Source organism: Melitaea cinxia, chromosome 19, assembly GCF_905220565.1.
Source record: "Melitaea cinxia chromosome 19, ilMelCinx1.1, whole genome shotgun sequence".
Classification (NCBI taxonomy): Eukaryota; Metazoa; Arthropoda; class Insecta; order Lepidoptera; family Nymphalidae; genus Melitaea; species Melitaea cinxia.
In genome coordinates this window covers 14,503,709-14,526,003 of record NC_059412.1, presented here as the reverse complement: position 1 = coordinate 14,526,003, position 22,295 = coordinate 14,503,709, and the positions used below count along the sequence as shown (strand labels likewise).

Here is a 22,295-nt window from a genome sequence, read left to right as displayed (position 1 = left end):
GAGCTGGTTCCCGCGACACCACACGCTTTTATTTATTTATTTATATTTGGTTTTGCTTATTTTTAATATTGATTGAATTTGTAACGCTTCAGCCTGTAATATCCCACTACTGGGCAAAGGCCTCTTTCCCCATATAGGGGAAGGATCAGAGCTTAATCCACCACGCTGCTCCAATGCGGGAATTTGTAAACTATCAACTAAATATTTTAGGCGATTTTTTTAATAGGTACTATGTATTTTGAAAATCACTATGAAAAAGGTCCGCTAGCTAGCAATTACCTCTTTTGTTAAAAACATATTGATTTTATGTTCGTATTACAGTCTGTTACGAAGTAATTTTCAGCGTGTTCAATATCGAGCCTCCCTTTTATTTTGCGTAGTATCCTGTTCCTACACGTTAATTAAGACGCCTTTAAATAACTGATATTTTTTAATTTTTAAACATATTTATTAGTAAAGTTAAAAGCGTCGGAAAAACAAAAATAAAAAAGTTTTTCATTTAACAAAATATGCAAAATTGAACTCAGGTAGGGCACAGCAGAAATTTCCTACTCAAAATATGGAGCAGCCCGACTGGGGTAGTACCTCGACCTTACAGAAGATCACAGCAAAATAATACTGTTTTCAAGCAGTATTGTGTTCCTGTTGGTGAATAAGGTGACCAGAACTCCTGGGTGGAATTGGGTATAGGTTCGGCAACGCGCTTGCGATGCCTCTGGTGGTGTGGATGTCTATAAGCTACGGTAATCGCTATCGGTATCTACTTACATACAAAACATGCACAAATTATTTCACGATATTCTATTTCAAAATCTATTTAAGAACCTACTTTACAAAACTTGACACTCAAATTTTTTCTCGACATTATCAATAATATTTTACACTTAACACGTGGTTCAATAAGTCCCGAGACTAAGTACTAAAAAAAGGTCTTTTTTATAAAATTAATTTTTATTCATCAACATAGTCTCCTCCAAGAGCGATACAGTCCCTCCAACGCTTTTCTAACTTTTCTAACCCATGTGTGTAGAACGATTTGTCTTTGGCTTCAAAATAAGCCTCCGTTGCTGCGATAACTTCACTATTTGAGTCAAATTTCTTACCCTGAAGCATTTTTTTGAGGTCTGCAAACAGCCAGTAATCGCTGGGGGCCAAGTCTGGCGAATAAGGGGGATGAGGAAGCAATTCGAAGCCCAATTCGTTAATTTTGGCCATCGTTCTCACGGACTTGTGACAAGGCGCGTTGTCCTGGTGAAACATCACTTTCTTTTTGTTCATGTGAGGCCGTTTATCCGCAATTTCGTACTTCAATCGCTCCAATAAGCACACGTAATAGTCACTATTTATATTTTGCCCCTTTTCAAGGTAGTCGATGAAAAGTATTCCATGCGCATCCCAAAATATAGACGCCATAACCTTACCGGCCGATTTCTGAGTCCATGGACGCTTCGGGCGGCTTTCACCAGCCGCTCTCCACTCCGCTGCCTGCCGATTGGATTCCGGAGTGAAATGGTATATCCAGGTTTCATCCATTGTTACATACCGACGTAAAAAATCCTTTTTATTATGATTCATCAGCGCCAAACATCGCTCTGAATCATTGATACGTTGTTCCTTTTGATTAGTTGTAAGCAAACGCGGCACCCACTTAGAAAAAAGCTTTTTCATGGCCAAATTTTTATGTAAAATAGTGAAAACACTACCAGCTGAAATCTTCACTATCTCGGTTATCTCTCGCACTTTTAGCTCCCGATCTTCCAATACGATTTTGAGGACTTGGTTAATATTTTGTTGAGTCACTGCTTCATTTGGACGACCTGAGCGTTCCCCATCATTGGTGTCCATGCGACTGCGTTCGAAGTCGGCATACCACCGACAAATGGTTGCTTTAGAGGGAGCTGATCCTGCATAACATTTTATAAGCCATTGCTGTGCTTCAAAGGTATTTTTTCCCATTAAAAAACAATGTTTTATCAACACGTGAAACTCGTTTTTTTCCATTGTATCAAAATTACAACCGTAGCGTCACTTAAATGTTTCAAAATCAATAATTTTATTGTTCCATTTTAAAAAATTTGACACATATTCTTGTATTGATAGCCAGTACATTTTAAAAATCAAAAGAGTTTTTAATATATGCGCCATTTCCAGGTTAGTCTCGGGACTTATTTAACGATCTAGTATTTTATTTGAACATAACCCACGATACTTCTACTAAATGCCATAAATCTCTACTTTACATACATCTACATATTAGACCAGATCACCCCTTAGCTGAGAGAATTTATTCCCAATCAAACATAAATTATGTATGTATAAACATGAACACAGTTACGGGTAAAACTAGTACAATAATATTATCATTATTAAACAGTTCCAAGTACGTTAATGTCACTTTATTAACAACTCGGACCCTTTCCAGAACGAAACTTACTTTGGTATTATCCTTTATTCCTTCTCCTTTACACATTTTGTTCGTTAATTAAATGTTAAGTCTATTGTTAGAAAAAATGTGTTCACGATCTGCATGTAAATGAAAGAATTAAATTTTTAATAATGAAGAAATGGAAAATCGTTTTTTTTTATTATTATTTCTTTTTAGGGAATTAACAAGAAAACAATAATTGTATAAATAGTTATATATCCTAATATTAATTTTATATCAACTTGAACTCTTTGGATTTGAATTGAGATTTACGCGGGAAAATCGTGTTTGCACGAGCACAAGTACCGCCCAGATAGATATGTAATAATAAAACATTTTTCTACGAAATACGACAATTTTTGCACGCAAAAACAACTAAAATCTCATGAGGCTTAAGTTATAAAATAAAATATATCAATAGTAAAGAAAAAAAATTAATAAATACTACGGTCGACAAACCAAAAGTTTTACTTTATGATTAAAAATATTCGTGTTTATATCTGGACATTGTCTCTGAAGCGAACTCACATAAGATAAAGGAAATTCACATACACTGGTCAACATATACACTGGACTACAAGGAAAACGGGTCGGATAAAATCATAAGTCAAAAGGTCAAAAGTACCAGAGCTGACTTAATGAAATATAGACAAAATTAAAGAATACTTAATGCCACATCATCATCACCATTGGCCTTAGTCCGTCTGTTGCAGACGATTTAGAAGAAGGGTCCTCTCCACAGACATACACTGTGTCGCTTAGGACACTCTTCAGGGAAACGCAGAGTTGATGCCACATAAAATAATATTTAAAACTATTTTATTTTTATTTTTGATAATTAGCAAATATCATTTCCGAGCAGGAATCGAATCAGTACAAAGGAGCGTTCGTCAGGCATCTGGGCACTAAGTTGTAGGTGGATACTATTTTCTACAGTTTTTTTCATGACGTTGTTTGTTAACCGACTTCCAAAAAGGAGGAGGTTCTCACTTCGACTGTATTTTTTTAAAAATGTTACTTCAGATCTTTTGACTGGGTGGACCGATTTTGACAAAAAAAATTTAATCGAAAGGTGGTGTGTGTCATTTGGTCCCACTTGAATTTATTTGAGATCTAACAACTACTTTTCGAGTTATATCTAATAATGCGTTTTTACTTGACGCTTTTTTCATCGAACTACGTTGTATTATAACGCATAACTTTCTACTGGATGTACCGATTTTGATAATTCTTTTTTTGTTGGAAAGGGGATATTTTTAGTTTGGTACCATGATAAGGAAACCAGGATCTGATTATGAAATCCCGGAGAAATCGAGGGAAACTCGAAAATCCGCAATACCTTTTTACTGGGTACACCGATTTTGATAATTTTTAATTTAATCGAAAGCTAATGTTTGTCATGTGGTCACATATAAATTTTATCGAGATCTGATAACCACTTTTTGAGTAATCTTTGATAACGCGTAGTTACTTGACTAATTTTTCGTCGATCTACGTTGTATTACTTGTTGATGTAATTGAAGTCGATTTTTTTTGTTTGCGAGCAAACACAATTACTTTATTATTACATAGTATAAAACAAAATCTCTTCCCGCTGTCTGTATGCTTAGATCTTTAAAACTACGCAACGGATTTTGATGCGGTTTTCTTTAGTTAATAGAGTGATTCCAGAGGAAGGTTTATATGTATAAAACATGCATAATCTAGTAGACTGATAGTTTTTCGACCGTGCAAAGCCAAGGCGGGTCGTTAGTATATTTTAAGCTAAGGTAAGAGCTAATACTATAAGTCGTTATTTCACCATTTACGAAGAATACTTAATCAGTCTGCAGTTAAGTAGTCACTTGCTTTGACTTATATTTCTGTTTCGTTTACAAAACAATACAAATATACTTTTTTGTACTTTACAGAAGAAAATTTGACTTTAAAAAGGAAATATAAACACGTACAAAAGGCGGTCTTATCGCTGAAAAAGCGATCTCTTCCAGACAACCTCTAGCATGAAAAGGACATGACAGAGAATAAGACGGCATGGAGGTGTACATACATATATGTATAGACACTAGCTGACCCCACAAACGTAGTTTTTGCCATATATGTTATTTACTCCGTTAATCCCCCCCCCCCCTAATACCTTAAGGGTATGAAAAATAGACGTTGGCCGATTCTCAGACCTACCCGATATGCACACAAAGTTTCATAAAAATCGATCCAGCCGTTCCAGAGGAGTATTGTTACTAACATTGAGACACCAAAATTTTATATATAAGAATATAATCATACTACGGTGTACTGTAAGGCTACGGTACTAAAGAATATAGCCACCCCCTCTCTTCCCATGGGTGTCGTAGGCAACTAAAGGATAACACAGTTCCACTACCACCTTAGGACTCAAAAAGCCGACCGGTGGCGGGATAACCATCCAACTGTTGGCTTTAAAATACACAGGCCGAAGACGGGCAGCAGCGTTTTCGGTGCGACAAAGCCAGCCCTGCGGTCACCAACCCACCTGCCCAGCGTGGTGACTATGGGCAAAACACATGATTTCACGTTATTTTTGGCGTAAACTTGTGGAGGCCTATGTCCAGCAATGGACTGTATAGGCAGTAATGATGAATCATACACATAAATACACACACATGTACATATAAAAAGGTTTAAGAAATTTGTATGAAAAAATTTGTAGGAAAAAAAATATATTTCTAGAAGTTAGAATTAAATTTTTTTTTAAGTTTCTCTTTTATAAATAAATGAATACAACATCGTCTCAAATACGAGACGTCGGTGAAAGGTGAAGATTATAAATAAACAGTGAACGTAATTGCGGATTCTGTCGTGCAGACATTTTACAATTTTCAATTGTCTGCACTGTAGAGTAACGTAGAGTTCTTGTCGAAAGTTTTTATTTCATACTAGCTCCACTTACTACTTCGTTTGCATGGCATAGTGACTTTGGACATCATTTTTTGGATCTATCTTTTGATTAAATTTGGATTCTTAAAATGATTCTTAGATTCGTTATATTAGGGTGACTCTTTAAATTGGCATAACTTTTTTATTTATACACCAATTCTCATGCAACAAAGACTAAATGTTAAGTAAAGCTTATGAAATTATATTAGTGAAAACCGTATCTAAATAAGATAAGCCGTTTCTGAGATTAGCGTCCACAAACGCACAGACAAACAGACAAAAATTCTATAAATCTTTGTTACAAATATTATAGTAGGAGGTCTACGATATCAAAGTCATTGTAACTTAAATTATTGTGCTGTGTGGCTACGGCACTAAAGAATTTAGCCACCCCCTCTCTTCCCGTGGGTGTCGTAAGAGGCGACTAAGGGATAACAAGGTTCCACAACCACATTGGAACTTAAGAAGCCGACCGATGGCGGGATAACCATCCAACTGCTGGCTTTGAAATACACAGGCCGTAGACGGGCAGCAGCGTCTTCGGTGCGACAAAGCCAGTACTGCGGTCACCAACCCGCCTGCCCAGCGTGGTGACTATGGGCAAAACACATGAGTTTACGTTATTTTTGGCGTAAACTTGTGGAGGCCTATGTCCAGCAGTGGACTGTATAGGCTGTAATGAATATATATATATATATATATATATATATATATATATATATATATATATATATATATATATATATATGTATATAAGTTACAAAACAAAATATGCATAATGCTATTTTGAGTAAAAAATCTTCCCGTAGGTATTTTGGGAGAGTTTAGTTTTCCTTTTGTTAATACAGAAAACAAGTAAATATAAATTTTATTCTTAAATGCCTTAAATTCCGCAAAAGCTGCATGTATTTATAGCATATAATGATGATCACCAAGATTAGGAGAAGCCTGATTGTTCGGTTGAAACTTATTTTATATGTAAAAAAAAATTAAAGCAGTTTCGAATAATCTTCATATTAGTGGAACGAGCTATAAATCAAATATTATTTAAGAACTTCCATTTCCTCTGCTCCTAGGTTGCCTGGAAGAGATCGCTTTTCAGAAATAAAGCCGCCCTGTACCTGATTATACTTTGTTATAATTGTGTTCGCTGGCAAACGAAAAAAAACTGACTTCAATTATCGACAAGTAATACAACGTAGGAATAGTCAACTAAATACGCATTATCAAAGATTACTCCAAAAGTTGTAATCATATCTCGATTAAATTTAAATGTAGCCACATGATAAACATCGGCTTTCGATTAAATTAAAAATCATCAAAATCGGTACACCCATTAAAAAGTTATTAAGGATTTTCGAGGGCTTCCATCGATTTCTCTGCGATCCTATCATCAGATCCTGGTTCCCTTGTCATGGTACTACACTTAGGATATCTCCTTTCTAACAAAAAAATAATTATCAAAATCGGTACCCCGAACATACATAAATATATATATATATATATATATATACGGTCGAATTGAGTAGCCTCCTCCTTTTTTGATATGTATTATTTCTGTTTTGGTATACATTAAAGTGTATTGTTATATTATGTTATGTTAGCTTATACTATAAAAAAAAAACTCTACTTCGCCTCTCTATTGAAGAATTGTGCGTCTTCTTCTTTCTGAATTTACCTAAGTGGGGCAGTGTTTATTTTTTCATTTTCTATTTTCTGTGGCTTTTTGGTAATCATAAATTCAACTTAAATCTGCAAATTGTAGCTTTCTATTACGTAAATGTGTAGGTATTAATCGTTAGTCTATTATTAAAGGAAACTTGTTCTAACAAAATAGTCATTTGTAAAAAAGAACAATTAAAAGAGTTACGGACATTTGTATTGACCATACAGATGTTTGTCGTGGTCTGGGCGTTTGTGCTTGTGTATGGTGTATTCCGGACCCCCGAAACAGGAGGAAATCCTACTGGGGTCTGTTGAGTTTGGTGTTTATATGCAAAAGTCGAAACAATCGTATTAAGAAACTACTAGCAATACGCGTGCGAAAAAATTCGCACTAAATAAGTAAAAAAATTACCAACCGTCAATCATGTTGACGTTGTGTCAAAATTAAAGCCGTCATATATATAATTTTAATAATTGATTCTTTTACAAAAACAAAAGCAATAATATTTTTTTAGTTGTTGAAGCCGGTAGAGCAAGCAATTATCTATAAAATGATATATAGTATATGTGGAGTAGTTGTGAGGTTTCTTTCTAAAAAGGGAAGCAAACATCTTAACCTTAGCATATTATATATGGATAGTGTTTAGAACGTTTACCAATATTGTGTATAGTTAAATATCGTTGTATGTTAAATTAGTCCAGCGCTCGACAGATGGCGTGCGGATCAAAATAGATCGCGCTAAAACTTTATTTACGTGGTATAGTATGTAAGATTAGTAATTTAAATAAACGAACGATCGAGCTATCGGACGTCGGTGTCGGTGGTCGATACGTAGATCAGAATACTGTCGTGGTTTTATTTATTCAACCCTTCAAGTAGTCCACAACTAGTCCAAAGTCGACCCCCAGCCGCCGTAGCACGCCAAGTGTTATACAGATAGTATGCAGTGTAGGGTATAGTATATAGTAGGTTCAAAGACTGTAGACATTGCTATATGGCTATGCCTAGAATATTTTATTTAGTATTTTTATTATTTTCATTTAAATTAATAGGTTATTAGGTTTTGGGGATAAATCAAAAACGAAAGAATGATGCAATCTTCTATGACTTGTATAATTTCTTATCATTTGTATATTTAATGATTATATTCAAAACAACACGTCGATAAGTCTTCAAGAAACTTACTTAAGCTTAAATGTTAGATACTATCATAGATCTACGTAGATTTGGAATTTTATTTTTTAATTCACAAAAAAATTTAACAGGAGATAACGTATCTATAAAACATAAGGTTATTTATTTATTAAAAAAAAGGTTACCAATAAATAGGTTAAGGACGGAAATGTCTGTAAAAAAGATTGTCAAATAAATATTACACGATTTGGCACAAGATGTTTTTGGTAAAAAAAAGAAATAGGAATAATATAAAATTTCAAGTATCGTAGATCCATGTTGCCATACTAAGAATAACTTACAATCTTTAACGAATATTAACTACAATACTATAACAGTATCTTACAAAATAAATAGAATTAACTTAAATTATAAATTTTAAAGAAAAAAAAAATACAGTATTCAAATGGATTAATTATCTAAAAAGTACAGTCAGAAGAAAAAGTACAATAATTAATCGCTAAGATGAAAACTCACGTGGAATTCTATTAAACAACGGTAAAATAACATTTTTTATACGATATATTAATTCACAGGAAAAAATAATTTACATTCGCCTTTTGTTATTAAAGAATGTTATATATAATACAACGGAGTTTTTAAATTACGTTAAATAAATATTAATAATTTACACTACATCAGATCCAATTCCACACAAGTTCTCATAAAATCGACAATTAATCTAAACGTCGTAATAGTTGTCATTGTCGTCGAATGGAATCTCCGCCGAGCGTTTACCGAGGCCGAAGCTAAATCTGTGCATATCTCTTTCCCTTTTACCAAGACCGAAATTGAATTTGCTGCTCAAACGCTTTCCAAGACCGAAGTCGTAGCTCCTCGCTCGCTTTCCGAGACCGAAGCTATAGAGGTGGGGTCGTTTTCCGAGACCGAAATCGTACATCCGGGCGCGTTTTTCGTCTGAATTCTCGTCTTCGGAATAGCGCTTGCCGAGACCGAAGCTGTAGGGACGAGCCCGCTTAGTTTCGTATCCTGAGGAATAAATTTTACGTTTATGTCATGACTCAACTAAGTCTCTAATTGTAGTAACGATTATAATAATGGGCTAGTCTTGAAATAAATGTTATTATTATTATTATTATTAATAACAATAATACATTAATATGTATGTCTACAATAAATATCAACCACATTTTTAACCAAAAATACGTGGTAATACAAAAATACGTAATAATTTATTTTACTCAAAGTTAGAACACATATTTTTACTTGAAACAATTTTTTTTTAATGTCAATTCTAGGCAAACATCCCCATCTTCTTTTAAACGAAAGAGAAGGAAAACTTTTATATACATTGGAGTAGCATTGAACCATCCTGTCGAAAGAAGGCGAAGAAATGGAAATGAAGACTTAAGAATAAAAATATAGAAAGAAAATCACCTGGAGCGTCATCATACTGATCGATAACTTCAGCAAAAGTTTCCTGGTCCAGATCATTAGGAAAATGTTGTCCCGCCTGTTCCTCGTTCACCGACCGCTTGCCCAGCCCGAAAGAGTACGGTCGAGACCTACGAAAGATGCAGTATGTTAAAGGAATATTTTATAGAGAAAACTTGATTTTATTGTAGTTGTAACCTTGCAAGACTACACCTTTGCAACTTACTGGCTTTACTGACTTTCATGAAAGATATAATATGAATGCATTTCTTAATAGTTGAGCAACCGATAATTCTAAGAAAATAAATGTCGAGTTTATTTGCGATTCTTAGAACCAGAATCTACATTCTGATCTGAGTAATTGTTACAAACTAACTACAATTAATAATTTTTTTCTTTTCTTTAAAATACATACACGGTCGTCTGTTCCTACGGTAAGCAACTTAATGCTTGTGTTATAGGTAACAGCCGGCTGATATAGCAAAATACTTTTTTTTTTATAAATATACATAGAAATATTACATACATAAATATATAAATACAAATTATACACCCAGACTCAGGCGGGAATCGAACCCGCAACCCGCGGAGCAGAAAGCAGGGCCACTAGCCACTTGGGCCAACGAGCTAGTCAATTGATAAATTAATAAGTAATACACATTTTGTCATAACTGCTTTGATAATAATGGAATCAAGATGTCTTCAAATTATAGCCTTCAAAAACTCAGCCCGGATCTGAATCTGCAGCCATTTGAAATCGATTCATATGCTCCCATCCATTGAGTCATATCTCTGTTTACGTTTCCCCATTTTCAGGATATCAGTTTACACATGATAAAACAGTCGTAACTTTAGGGTTGTCGTATTTTTTGTAGGTCTTTGACATGACTCAGTGGCTTTGCGTGACGCACTTTTTACATAAATTAAGATAAAGAATGGCAAACTAGTTAAAAAAAGTCCGTCTGTGCGTATTTTCTTAAAATCTCAAAGCAGTAACTATAATTAACGATTCCCTAATTGTGTTAATTATACTTTACTGATTATATCGTATTCTTCATTAAATAACAAAAAAAATGTAAATAAATCCTAGTAATAATTGTGTTGTTCTAAAAAAAGATTTTAATTTACACCAATTTACAACAAAACTATTCCTCAAATCTTTAACTTTCGATTAATAGGAATAGTCTTTCAATCTTTAACTTTCGATTGAAAATCGAATCATCAAAATTGGTTCATCTGATCAAAAGTTGTAATGTAACGACAAACAAAAACATACAGTCGACTTGACGACGTCCTCCTATTTTTTTTAAGTTCGTTAAAAATACAAACATGAAAAACATCCCGTTTTAGAAATAGTGTCGAAGTAGGAGTAGTTAATCTAATATATAAAATTCTCGTGAAGCGGTGTTTGTAGTTAAACTTCTCCGACACGGCGTGACCAATTCACATGAAATTTTGTGTGCAAATCGGGCAGGTCTGAGAATCGAACAACATCTATTTTTCATACATAAGTTATAAGGTTAGGGGAGGATTGAGACGGTTAATAAAAAATTATGGCAAAACAACGTTTGTGGGGTCAGTTAGTATTATATAAATTTACCGTTTTCCTAATCCAAAGTTATACACCGGCAGCCTCTTGTACTCAGACACGTAGCTGTAGGCTCGCTTTCCTAAGCCGAAGTCATAGCGCGGCGATCTCTTTTCCATTGGAGCAACGTGTTCCTGCAGTGTGGTTTCTTGATCCTGATGCGTGTTGTCATTTTGGGTCACTTCTGGCGTGCAGGCAGCTGTGCTAATGACGAGGAGGATGACGACGGAAGTGTACAGCATTCTGAGGATAAATAATTCAATTATTATTTTACTTTTCTGTCGGTCTAATTGTAAGCGAACACCATAGTTTACGGACGCCAACAACACCAGAAGAATTTCTAGTGCATTGTCGACCCTTCCTCAGACCCGATTTAGCTGAGGTAGGGCACAGCAGGAATTTCCTGCTCAAAATATGGAGCAGCCCGACTGGGGTAGTACCTCGACCTTACAGAAAATCACAGCTAAATAATACTGTTTTCAAGCAGTATTGTGTTCCTGTTGGTGAGTAAAGTGACCAGAGCTCCTGGGGGGGATTGGGGATTTGGTCGGCAATGCGCTTGCGATGCTTCTGGTGTTGCAGGCGTCTATAGGCTACGGTAATCTCTTACCATCAGGTGAGCTGTACGCTTGTTTGCCGACCTGGTGTATAAAAAAAATGACCTCCAAGTGGTCGAGCTAATTTACTCACCACAACAAGACAACACTTCTTGAGACCATTGCTATTTAGCTGTGATCTTCTGTAAGGTTGTGGTTCTTCCAAAGTTGAGATACCCCGAATTTTGCAAGATATTTATTTTTTATTTTATAATTTATTGTACACCACAAATACGTCACAAACAAAGCAAAAAGATAGTTACAGTCTGTGAAATACAATGGACGGACTTATTAAGGCCATATCTTCCAGATAACCCTGACAGAGATATTTCCTACCGCACCCCACCTCAATGATTGGTCCATTTTCATAATGTATAATTATTGTATATGTATGCGACAAAAAGAAAACAAAACAGACACACACACACGCACACACACACACACACACACACACACACACACACACACACACACATATATATATATATATATATATATATATATATATATAGAAGATAGAGTCCGTCGTCCATTTAATACAAGGAGACATTTGTTTCTCAGTCGACAAAGGGGCAGTGAAACGGAAATACACCCGGAAATCTCGGAACGTACAGCAACTTAATTAAAATTCTCCATAAAGTATTTAATTTAACACTTAACCGAAAGTAGGTGTTACTCAGAAGTATAAAAGTGAGATATAGTTTCATTTTGTTGAACTTTTTTTATTCTATTAATATTTATTATTAAATAAATAATTAGTTAACCTCAGAAAAATATGTATAAATATTTTATTTATGTATCTCTAAACCGAGGTGAAATGTAGACGGATTTCCTGTATAAATGATACAAAGTTTTATAATTTTTACTCAAAACCGTACACGCTCGAAGAAGCTTGGATTCTTTGCTAGTTTTAATTATTATTAAATTCAACAGTAAATAATAGTTAACTTTTCGCCTTTAATTCATTGAAGTTCTTAGAAATTTCTTGATAATTAAAAGCTACATAGCTTCCGGGAAAGCTTTGTTACTTTCATAAAAGTCCTTTAAGTTCGGAGAAAGTTACAAAAACACACGAACGAAGGCTTTAGTGGTGACTATGGGCAAAACACATGAGTTCACGTTATTTTTGGCGTAAACTTGTGGAGGCCTATGTCCAGCAGTGGACTGTATAGGTTGTAATGATGAAGGCTTTAGTTCACTCAAGACGATCTAGAAATCTTTGACGTATTAATAATTATTGCGTTTTCTCAATTTTTGAATTTATAAAAACAATAAAGTTAAGTTTACTTTTTTATTACGAGTTAGATGTTTCAAATTCCGTTTTAATTGCGAGTGGTATATTATGGTGAATACAAGCGAGAGGTTTTAACTTAAAAAAGCACATATTGTATGCCATATATCGAAAGTATATATAAAAAGTCAGTCGATATTATTTAGATGATCATTACGTCTTTTGTCTATGCAAACTAAAAACATGTCTCGTGCCTAAAACCTTGTCTCTATTTAACATATTTTATGTACTTATCTCACAAATGGTACGTAATTATGTGGTTTAATTTAAGGCTTTGTAGCTTGTAATCATTTTATATATTTATCGGAGACAGTCATTGATACATAACGAAAAAGGCAGTTTGACGTCCTGAGGTAGGCAACATTTCTACACCATCTGGTCAAGAATGAGTCGCACGTTGAATATGAAATTTGTGAAAATCATTAAACGGAGATTACCCCGCTGAAAATTCTGTCGGAAGTTATTGTAAGCTATTGTGTGTATGAAACAGGTATTCCTAAATTTTCATACAATTTTTATCTGGTACCAGATAGCCCAGATAGATCTATCTGGAATTGTAACTTGCCATACAAATCATCATTTTTTATTTGGAATTTTTAGCAGGGTATGGCATTTACGAAGTAGTCTGTTCTTTACTTGATTATAAACCATTCACCCACATGATGTATTACGATAGTTAGAATGACGCTGTGTTCGACATATATATGTATATATGAAACTGTCTTAAGCATTATTATTAAATATTTGCTTCCAAATGCGTAGGCGTACGATGTATATCTCACGCTTAATAAAGATGATATGATTAAAATACTATGTCGTCTCTGGGGTTTTGTCATAGCCGTTTATAGTAAAAGCAGTTCCCCGCGGCGTCTAATCAGATTTATTAAGGGCTTAGGTCTATCACATGCATTATATATGATACAAGGACTTATTAGGCCTGAGAAATGTTTTAATTAATATATCCCTGTTGAGTTGGAACCGCGGGAGGTATATTATCTAGAATATATTAAATAGTATTGCTTATTAAATGATAATCTACGCCTCTGTAAATGATTCACAGTAACATTAATACGTAAAGCAAAGCGTATTATTCGATACAGTATTACATAGTTGATAAAGATGTGTGGACTTAGTGACGCTGTATTTTATGCAACATTTTTTTACATATAAAGACTAGCGCTTGACTGCGATCTCACCTTGCAGTGAAGATGCAGCCTAAGATAGTGCGCGCTTGCCTAGAAGATGCCTATTCACTCTTGTTTGAAGATACCCAAGTTATAATTATTTAGAAAAACAGAAGCCGGAAGGGCATTCCAAATTTTTGCGGTGTGTTTTAAGAAAGAGGAAGCAAAACATGTTACTAATCTTGTATTAAAACACAGTTTATATATTATTTTTCAAAAGAGTAACTGCGGAGTTTCTTGCCGAATCTTCTCTGCAGAATCTACATTCCGAATCTGTGGACGCTTTTTTTTAATTCTTTCGGTGGACGCTTTACTTTTACAAAAATAATAATTATTTTTAAAGTTTTAATTTGTAAAATAACGATTCGAAAGCCTATTTGAATAAAGCTGTTTTTGATTTGATTTGAGTATAGCCTGATATGCAGCAGAGTATTTATCTTATATTAGGTTATAAGACATACAAAACAAACGCCCAAAACATGAAAATATATGCAAAGATTTAAATAAATACACCCATGACACTTATCATCCTGGATTAGGACTGATCTTCTAAATGGAAAAAGAGGCCTATTCCCAGCAGTGGACTGTTACAGACTGAATCGTATCGTATCCTCATCTACTAGGATTCACTCTGGGGTCCGATAACACACACTCTACAGGAGTCCAAACGTTCAAATCTCGCCCAACACTTCATCATTACAGCCTATACAGTCCACTGCTGGACATAGGCCGTGACATACAACGTGAACTCATGTGTTTTGCCCATAGTCACCACGCTGGGCAGGCGGGTTGGTGACCGTAAACACTTGTATTTGCTTAAACAAATTTTTGTCATGAGATTGAATCCACGATCACCAGCGGTACAGCCAGTGCTACGACAACCCTTCGCCATGTAAGTATTAAAATAACCTTAAAATTGAATTATTTATCGTAATATTTATAGAAATGAATACAAATCTTATATATAAAAATGAATCGCAAAATGTGTTGCTAAGCGCAAAACTCGAGAACGGTTGGACCGATTTCGCTAATTCTTTTTTTAAAATGTTCCTTGAAGTACGAGGATGGTTCTTACGGAGAGAAAAATTCTAAAAAAAAAAATTAAATTTCCTGAAAAAGTCTAAAAACAACACTTTTCTATACTCCCATACAAAAGATTTGTGATAATACTTAAAAGTCAATTTGAACTAAATATATAATAACTATATATATCTTCTCTTATATATAAAAATGAATCGCAAAATGTGTTGGTAAGCGCATAACTCAACAACGCCTAGACTAATTTTACCAATTCTTTCTTTTAAATGTTCATTGAAGTCCAAGAATGGTTTTTACGGCGAGAAAAATTCGAATAATTTCCAGGAAAACCCTAAAAACATGCCTTTTCTTTTCCCACAAAAACGTTTTCTAACTAAAATATAGAGTCAATTTAAACTTTATTGCTATTCAATAAAGTTCATGTTAAGTAATATATTAGGGCGCATTTTACGTAAGTTATTAATGATTAAATTGATCTTAATTGTAGACTGCATTTTAATTTAATTTTACATACAGTAAAAATGATATTAACTAGCTATTTCACATTACTTATAATGTTCTTGCGGGGGCGTTAACAATGGAAAATTCCCGTTTTTAAACTATCGACTCCAAATTTGGTACGAATTTCCTTTATGTGATGTAGAAATGATCAATGAGCGAATTTTAGGATAACTCATCCCCAATAAGGATTGCGCGGGTGAGCGTTAACAATAAAAATTTTAAATGTATGTAACTCCGAAACAACTGAACCAATTTTTATCAATTTTTTTAAACATCTGTAATTTGGTCCAACTTGGGAGATAGGGTAGTTTTTATCTCAATTGGACCCGATAGGTGGTGCTGCTATTGGTATGTAACTCCGAAACTACTGAACCATTTTTTATCAAATTTTGTACACATCTATAATTTGGTCCAACTTGGGAGATAGGGTTGTTTTTATCTCAATCGGACCTGGTAGGTGGCGCTGCTATCTGTATGTAGCTCCGAAACTACAAAATCAATTTTTATCAAGTTTTGTAAGCATCTGTAATTTTGTCTGACTTGGAAGATATGGTAGTTTTTATCTCAATTGGACCCGGTAGGTGGCGCTGCTATCTGTATGTAACTCCGAAACTACAAAACCAATTTTTATCAAGTTTTGTAAGCATCTGTAATTTTGTCTAACTTGGAAGATATGGTAGTTTTTATCTCAATTGGACCCGATAGGTGGCGTTGCTATTGGTATGTAACTCCGAAACTACTGAACATTTTTTATCAAATTTTGTACGCATCTATAATTTGGTCCAACTTGGGAGATAGGGTTGTTTTTATCTCAATCGGACCTGGTAGGTGGCGCTGCTATCTGTATGTAGCTCCGAAACTACAAAATAAATTTTTATCAAGTTTTGTAAGCATCTGTAATTTTGTCTGACTTGGAAGATATGGTAGTTTTTATCTCAATTGGACCCGGTAGGTGGCGCTGCTATCTGTATGTAACTCCGAAACTACAAAACCAATTTTTATCAAGTTTTGTAAGCATCTGCAATTTTGTCTAACTTGGAAGATATGGTAGTTTTTATCTCAATAGGACCCGGTAGGTGGCGCTGCTATCTGTATGTAGCTCCGAAACTACTGAATCAATTTTTATCAAATTTTGTAAGCATCTGTAATTTGGTCTAACTTGGGAGATAGGGTAGTTATCTCAAATGGACCCGGTAGGTGGCGCTGCTATCGGTATGTAAGCTATCAAATTTGGTAGCTGTTTTCCGGGCAGGACAACGTCTGCCGGGTCCGCTAGTATATCTATATAAATAAAAATGAATGTTGCTAAGCGCATAACTCGAGAATGGCTCGACTAAATTGGCTAATTTATTTTTTTGTATGTTCATTAAGGGCCACGGAAGGTTTTAATACTAACAAAAAAATTATAAAAAATTTTTTACTATCCACTTTTGAGAGAACGAAGTCTGTCCGGGTAGATACTTCTGTAATAAATGTAACAATTGAGAAGTAGTGAATGTAACAATTGACAAGGAGTGATGAAAATTTATATTTGACATTTGATATGCTTGTTCTTTTATATTCCATTCTAATATACAATAAACTTTTTATACTAGAAGATGGACGTGTCCCCGGAGATACGTCGAAAAGTCAATTCGAAATAAGTTACATATAACTATTCGAAGTCAATTTAGTTTTGTTTAGCGAATATAACATATTTATTTTTTATCAGTTTTATTACAAGCGTTAAAAACCTTTATAATAAAATATATATATATAATGAATGTTTGTCTGTACGTCATTTATAGAATCGTAAACTATGCATTTGATCATGTCATGATTTCCAGCAAAGTGTTGTGCATGATCCCACAAAGTTTTCTGAGTTGGTACGATCAAAAAAAATAGCGTAGCAATGAGCGCAGGGTACTGCTAGTATTTAATAAAAATACTCCGGCGCATGGGCGCCAGAGGGCTATTTTAGACTCCTACTGACTAAAAACCACCACGTGTGAGCAGTCGTCCGCCTGGGTGGGGCGAGATGTGGTCGCGCTAGCATTCGCCACCTCGACCCGGCGGTAGACCCCAAATTAACGCCTAGCTCAGCATCAAACAACAACAAAAGCAACTGTCTAACTATGCTCGTTACAAGTAACGTACTGACATGACTCCTAACTTAGCTCACACTCCGCTGGACCGCGTCTGGTCTTACCTTTACAAACTTAAGACTTTGATGTCGAAATTAAATTCACAGCTAGGTACACACATTTGATTATAACTCCAAAACTTAGTTATCGCGAAATCTGAGACAATAGGCCGAGAGCAAGACTCCGCAAGACTGCGATAATTGACAAACTTTGCAAATTGAAATTTTAAGCACGACCAGATCAACCGGTTTGTATTTCAGAGGTATTATTGAAATTTAATTATCGAAATGTCCATGAAAATCAATATTGTTTTTAACTAAATAAATTCCAACTATAATCCCTATTATCGATAAATTTAATTTAAAGCTGGAGATTATATTTAATTAGAGGCAAAGGCCTTTGATAATCAATTAGGTATTTAGAATGTAAAGTTTAACAACAAAGAACGAGTATTAATGTAAACGCACATTAGGCAACACGTGACTCTTAACAAGGATACGTTCGATGTCGATGTTTTCATTTCGGAAGTCGAAGCGCGTCCTGCCGTTTGTGACTTGACTAGACGCCAGATGCAAACGTCAACGCAGGGTTTTGTTGCGGCGACTACATGCGTAGAGGTACACTGATAGTTTTTGCAACCGTGCGAAGCGGAGGCGGGTCGCTAGTATTAAAGCATAGGCACTGTCTTCTACACCAACGTACTATCAAAAATATTTATAATTCATATCAACTAATATTCTTTTTTAAATAATTTTCGTTCACTTTTTAAATAATTTCTGTCTTATAGCCGTTTTAAAATATCATCAACGACGCACAGAAAAGCGTCTTTCATTCACGGCGTTGCATTCAAAGGGAATTTTAAGCTCGTGTCACATTCAATCGTCTGGTTTTCTATAGAAAGAGCACACGCAAAGAATTTCTGCAAGTGTGTTCTTTTAAATATGAGATAAAACTACTTGGTTCTAGTTTATTTTTAGATAAATCTTTTATAAATAGTCTCGTCAAAGGTTCCGTAAATAGAAATAGATATTATATTACCTACGTCGTATACACTGTATTATGTATTATTATACAAATTTTGCTCGCGGCTTTAAACGCCTCAATCTGCTAAAAAAATTAGCCTACAGCCTTTCTCGGTGAATGGGATTTCTAACATAAAAAAACCGGTTTATCGGATAAGCACTGTTAACTATAAAAGTCGCCACGGTCGCTTAGACCGAATATAAAATCATCACATCAAAAATTTCGATCTAGCGACATCGTTCCATAGCTTAATTGGCTAAAGCACCGACACGGTAAGTCAGAGATGCAGGTTCGATCCCCGCTGGAGCGGCCGATTTTAAAAAATTGTTTAGAATTTCCTAATGTGTGTGTAACACAAAAATAAATCGTACGAACTATAAAAGTATAAATAATGTTGTATTGATATCTCAACATAAACATATAAATAATATATCTCATTAGGTGTTAAGGCCTTTGACGTAATTTGGTTCTCAAACGTGAACGATGATAATAACTGTGGTTCACTCAAGAAAAAAACATTAAAAAAAACCTTATTATCAGGGATAATTGAAAAAGTATCTACTCATCAGATCTCACTCAAATTTAAACTTTTCATCACAACAATCATCAAAATCAGTAGACCTAGTAAAAAGTAATGAGGTAACACAAAAACAAAATACTGTCATCATGCGAGTCTTCCCCTTTTTTGAAGTATTTAAAGTACTTGCTTTTTTCTTATCAAAACTATTTATTTATTATTAAATGCATTGTTCAAAGATAGTCAGCCCGGTCTAACAATTTAGTAATAATTGTTTGATTCATCATACAGCCTATACAGTCCACTGCTGGACATAGGCCTCTACAAGTTTACGCCAAAAATAACGTAAACTCATGTGTTTTGCCCATAGTCACCACGCTGGGCAGGCGGGTTGGTGACCGCAGTACTGGCTTTGTCGCACCGAAGACGCTGCTGCCCGTCTTCGGCCTGTGTATTTCAAAGCCAGCAGTTGGATAGTTATCCCGCCACCGGTCGGCTTTCTAAGTTCCAAGGTGGTAGCGGAACTGTGTTATCCCTTAGTCGCCTCTTACGACACCCACGGGCAGAGAGGGGGTGGCTATATTCTTTAGTACCGTATCCACACAGTAGTAATTGTTTGATTACGTAGGCGCAATTAATTTTAGAATTTATTAAATTTTTAAATGAACAATTTCGCAATGCCCTGACAATTATAATGGCCTTAATTAACTTTTTTATGTAAACTTGACGTAAAAGGAGTAAATAGCCCAAAGTCAATAAATTAAAATTTAAAGAATTCTTTAATTTTATTCTTAAAGCTTAGTAAAAAAAGTCTGTGGCTCCTGTGATAAGCGATATAAGTCGAGTTAACCCATTTTTAACCGACTTCCAAAAAAGGAGGAGGTTCTCAAATCGACTGTATTTTTTTATGTACGTTAGTTCAGAACTTTTGACTGGGTGGACCGATTTCGACAAAAAAATTTTAATCGAAAGGTGGTGTGTGTCCTTTGGTTCCATTTTAATTTATTTGAGATCTAACAACTACTTTTCGAGCTATATCTAATAATGTCTTTTTACTTGACTATTTTTTCGTCGACCTACGTTGTATTATGCCGCATAACTTTTTACTGAGTGTACCGATTTTGATGATTTTTAATTTAATCGAAAGCTGTTGTTTATCATGTGGTCGCATTTAAAGTTCACCGAGATCTGATTACAACTTTTTGAGTAATCTTTGATAACGCGTATTTACTTGACTATTTTTTCGTCTAATAAGTTGTATTACTTGTCGATGTAATTCAAGTCGGTTTTTTTCTTCGTTTGCGAGCAAATACAATTATTGGAAGTGTATATTTGTCAAGTTGTAGCCGCTTGCTACAACTAGACAAATATACAATAATCAATCATTCTAAGTATTCAACGCCTTTTTTTTGTGATTTGTAATATAAACGAGTTGTATTTAATTTTACATTTATTTTTTAATACATTTTTCGTAAATAGTGATGTAATTAGGGTTATATCCCTTTGAACGAAAACTTTCGTAAGGCGGTAAAATTCCGATAACGTGAATAGACAGACGAGTGATAGTGAAAAATAATAAATGTAAAGGGTTTATATTTTTGTCTTTTACTTGATACATTACGCTAGGATAATTTATTCTATACTAGCTTTTACCCGCGGCTTCGCTTAAATTGGTTTTTTATTACTTTTAATATCTCCAAGAGTATGTGTACCTACAGTTTCATGATCATCGGTTAAGTAGTTTTTGCGTGAAAGCGCAATAAACAAACTTAATTCACATTTATAATATTATTAGGGATTAGGGGTTAGAGATTAGGGATTAGGGATTTTATACAAAGACAGTTTACAGGTTTAAATCAATATATATCTATAAGTATTATTTATCAAAACTTTAGCACTTTATAAAAGCGAAAAAAGGTACAACTCGAAAAGTTTTTTTTTTTTCATAAATTACTTTCGAAATGAAATATTTACCAATAAAATCTAAAATGTGTATTGAAAGAAAATGACTTACTCTACAAAATAATATACTCCAGTTGAATGTCGCCCACTTACCCGCCCACTCACGAACCATAATTTTTACCGTATATATTTTTATCACTTGTTATAGGGGGCACAGAAATAAAAGTCGAAAAACAAAGTTTTCTCAATAATCACAACTATTAGATCGAAACAATTTCGAGAAGATAGAAAGATTCGGTTGGTCGGTATTTGGCAGGCTTAGCCGAATCTGTACTTCTAAAATTCTGCAATGGATGAAAACAAGTGTTCAAGCACGTGTGAACTTAAAAAGGGAAGAAGAAGGCATGAATGAAATTTTATTTACCAAACTTAAAGTAATCAATAAAGATTTCATTCAAAGATATACAAATTGTCACTAATTTGTCACCAATTTGTCACAAATTTGTCACAAATTTGTTACAAATTTGTCCTTTGTTTTGTTACATCAACATTCTTTAAACGACGTACTATCCACTCTAATTGTTACTTTTATCATCGAGATATTTTAGATAAATTTACCTCCTGTTTATACTTTTCCGCCAATTACAACATACGTTATGAAACATTGTGTATACATTTATTTCGAAATTTTACGGTAATTATACTTATTTGATATGTATATATTTATATTTCACAACTTAAGGACTAAAAGTTTACAAATGGTTGCGGTGTGTTCGTTTTAGAAATCTATAAATAAACAAGCTGATCTCGCAAACATTGTTTTGCCATATATATAATTAACCCCCTAACCCTTATAACTTAAGGGGTATGAAAAATAGAAATTAGCTGATTCTGAGACCTACCCGATATGCACACAAAATTTCATAAAAAGTCATTTCAGGTTCAGCCATTTCGGAGGAG

General features: G+C 34.4%; 1 protein-coding gene across 1 annotated transcript; it reads right to left on the bottom strand.

Moving 5' to 3' along the window:
* Positions 1-8,859: 8,859 nt before the first annotated feature.
* LOC123662801 (allatostatin-A) lies at positions 8,860-11,402 on the bottom strand. The gene is made up of 3 exons (XM_045597597.1): positions 11,173-11,402; positions 9,576-9,703; positions 8,860-9,167 (listed from the first exon to the last, which is right to left on the bottom strand). The coding sequence occupies exons 1-3, from the start codon at positions 11,400-11,402 to the stop codon at positions 8,860-8,862; spliced, it is 666 nt and encodes a 221-aa protein (XP_045453553.1).
* Positions 11,403-22,295: the final 10,893 nt, after the last annotated feature.

Bases quoted from the DNA above. Each gene is read 5' to 3' on its own strand.
- LOC123662801 (XM_045597597.1), bottom strand. From the start codon at position 11,402: ATGCTGTACACTTCCGTCGTCATCCTCCTCGTCATTAGCACAGCTGCC. The intron at 9,704-11,172 runs GTAAATTTATAT...CATCTTTCGTAG, and splicing joins AACTTTGGATTAGGAAAACG to GTCTCGACCGTACTCTTTCG. The intron at 9,168-9,575 runs GTGATTTTCTTT...TTTATTCCTCAG, and splicing joins TCAGTATGATGACGCTCCAG to GATACGAAACTAAGCGGGCT.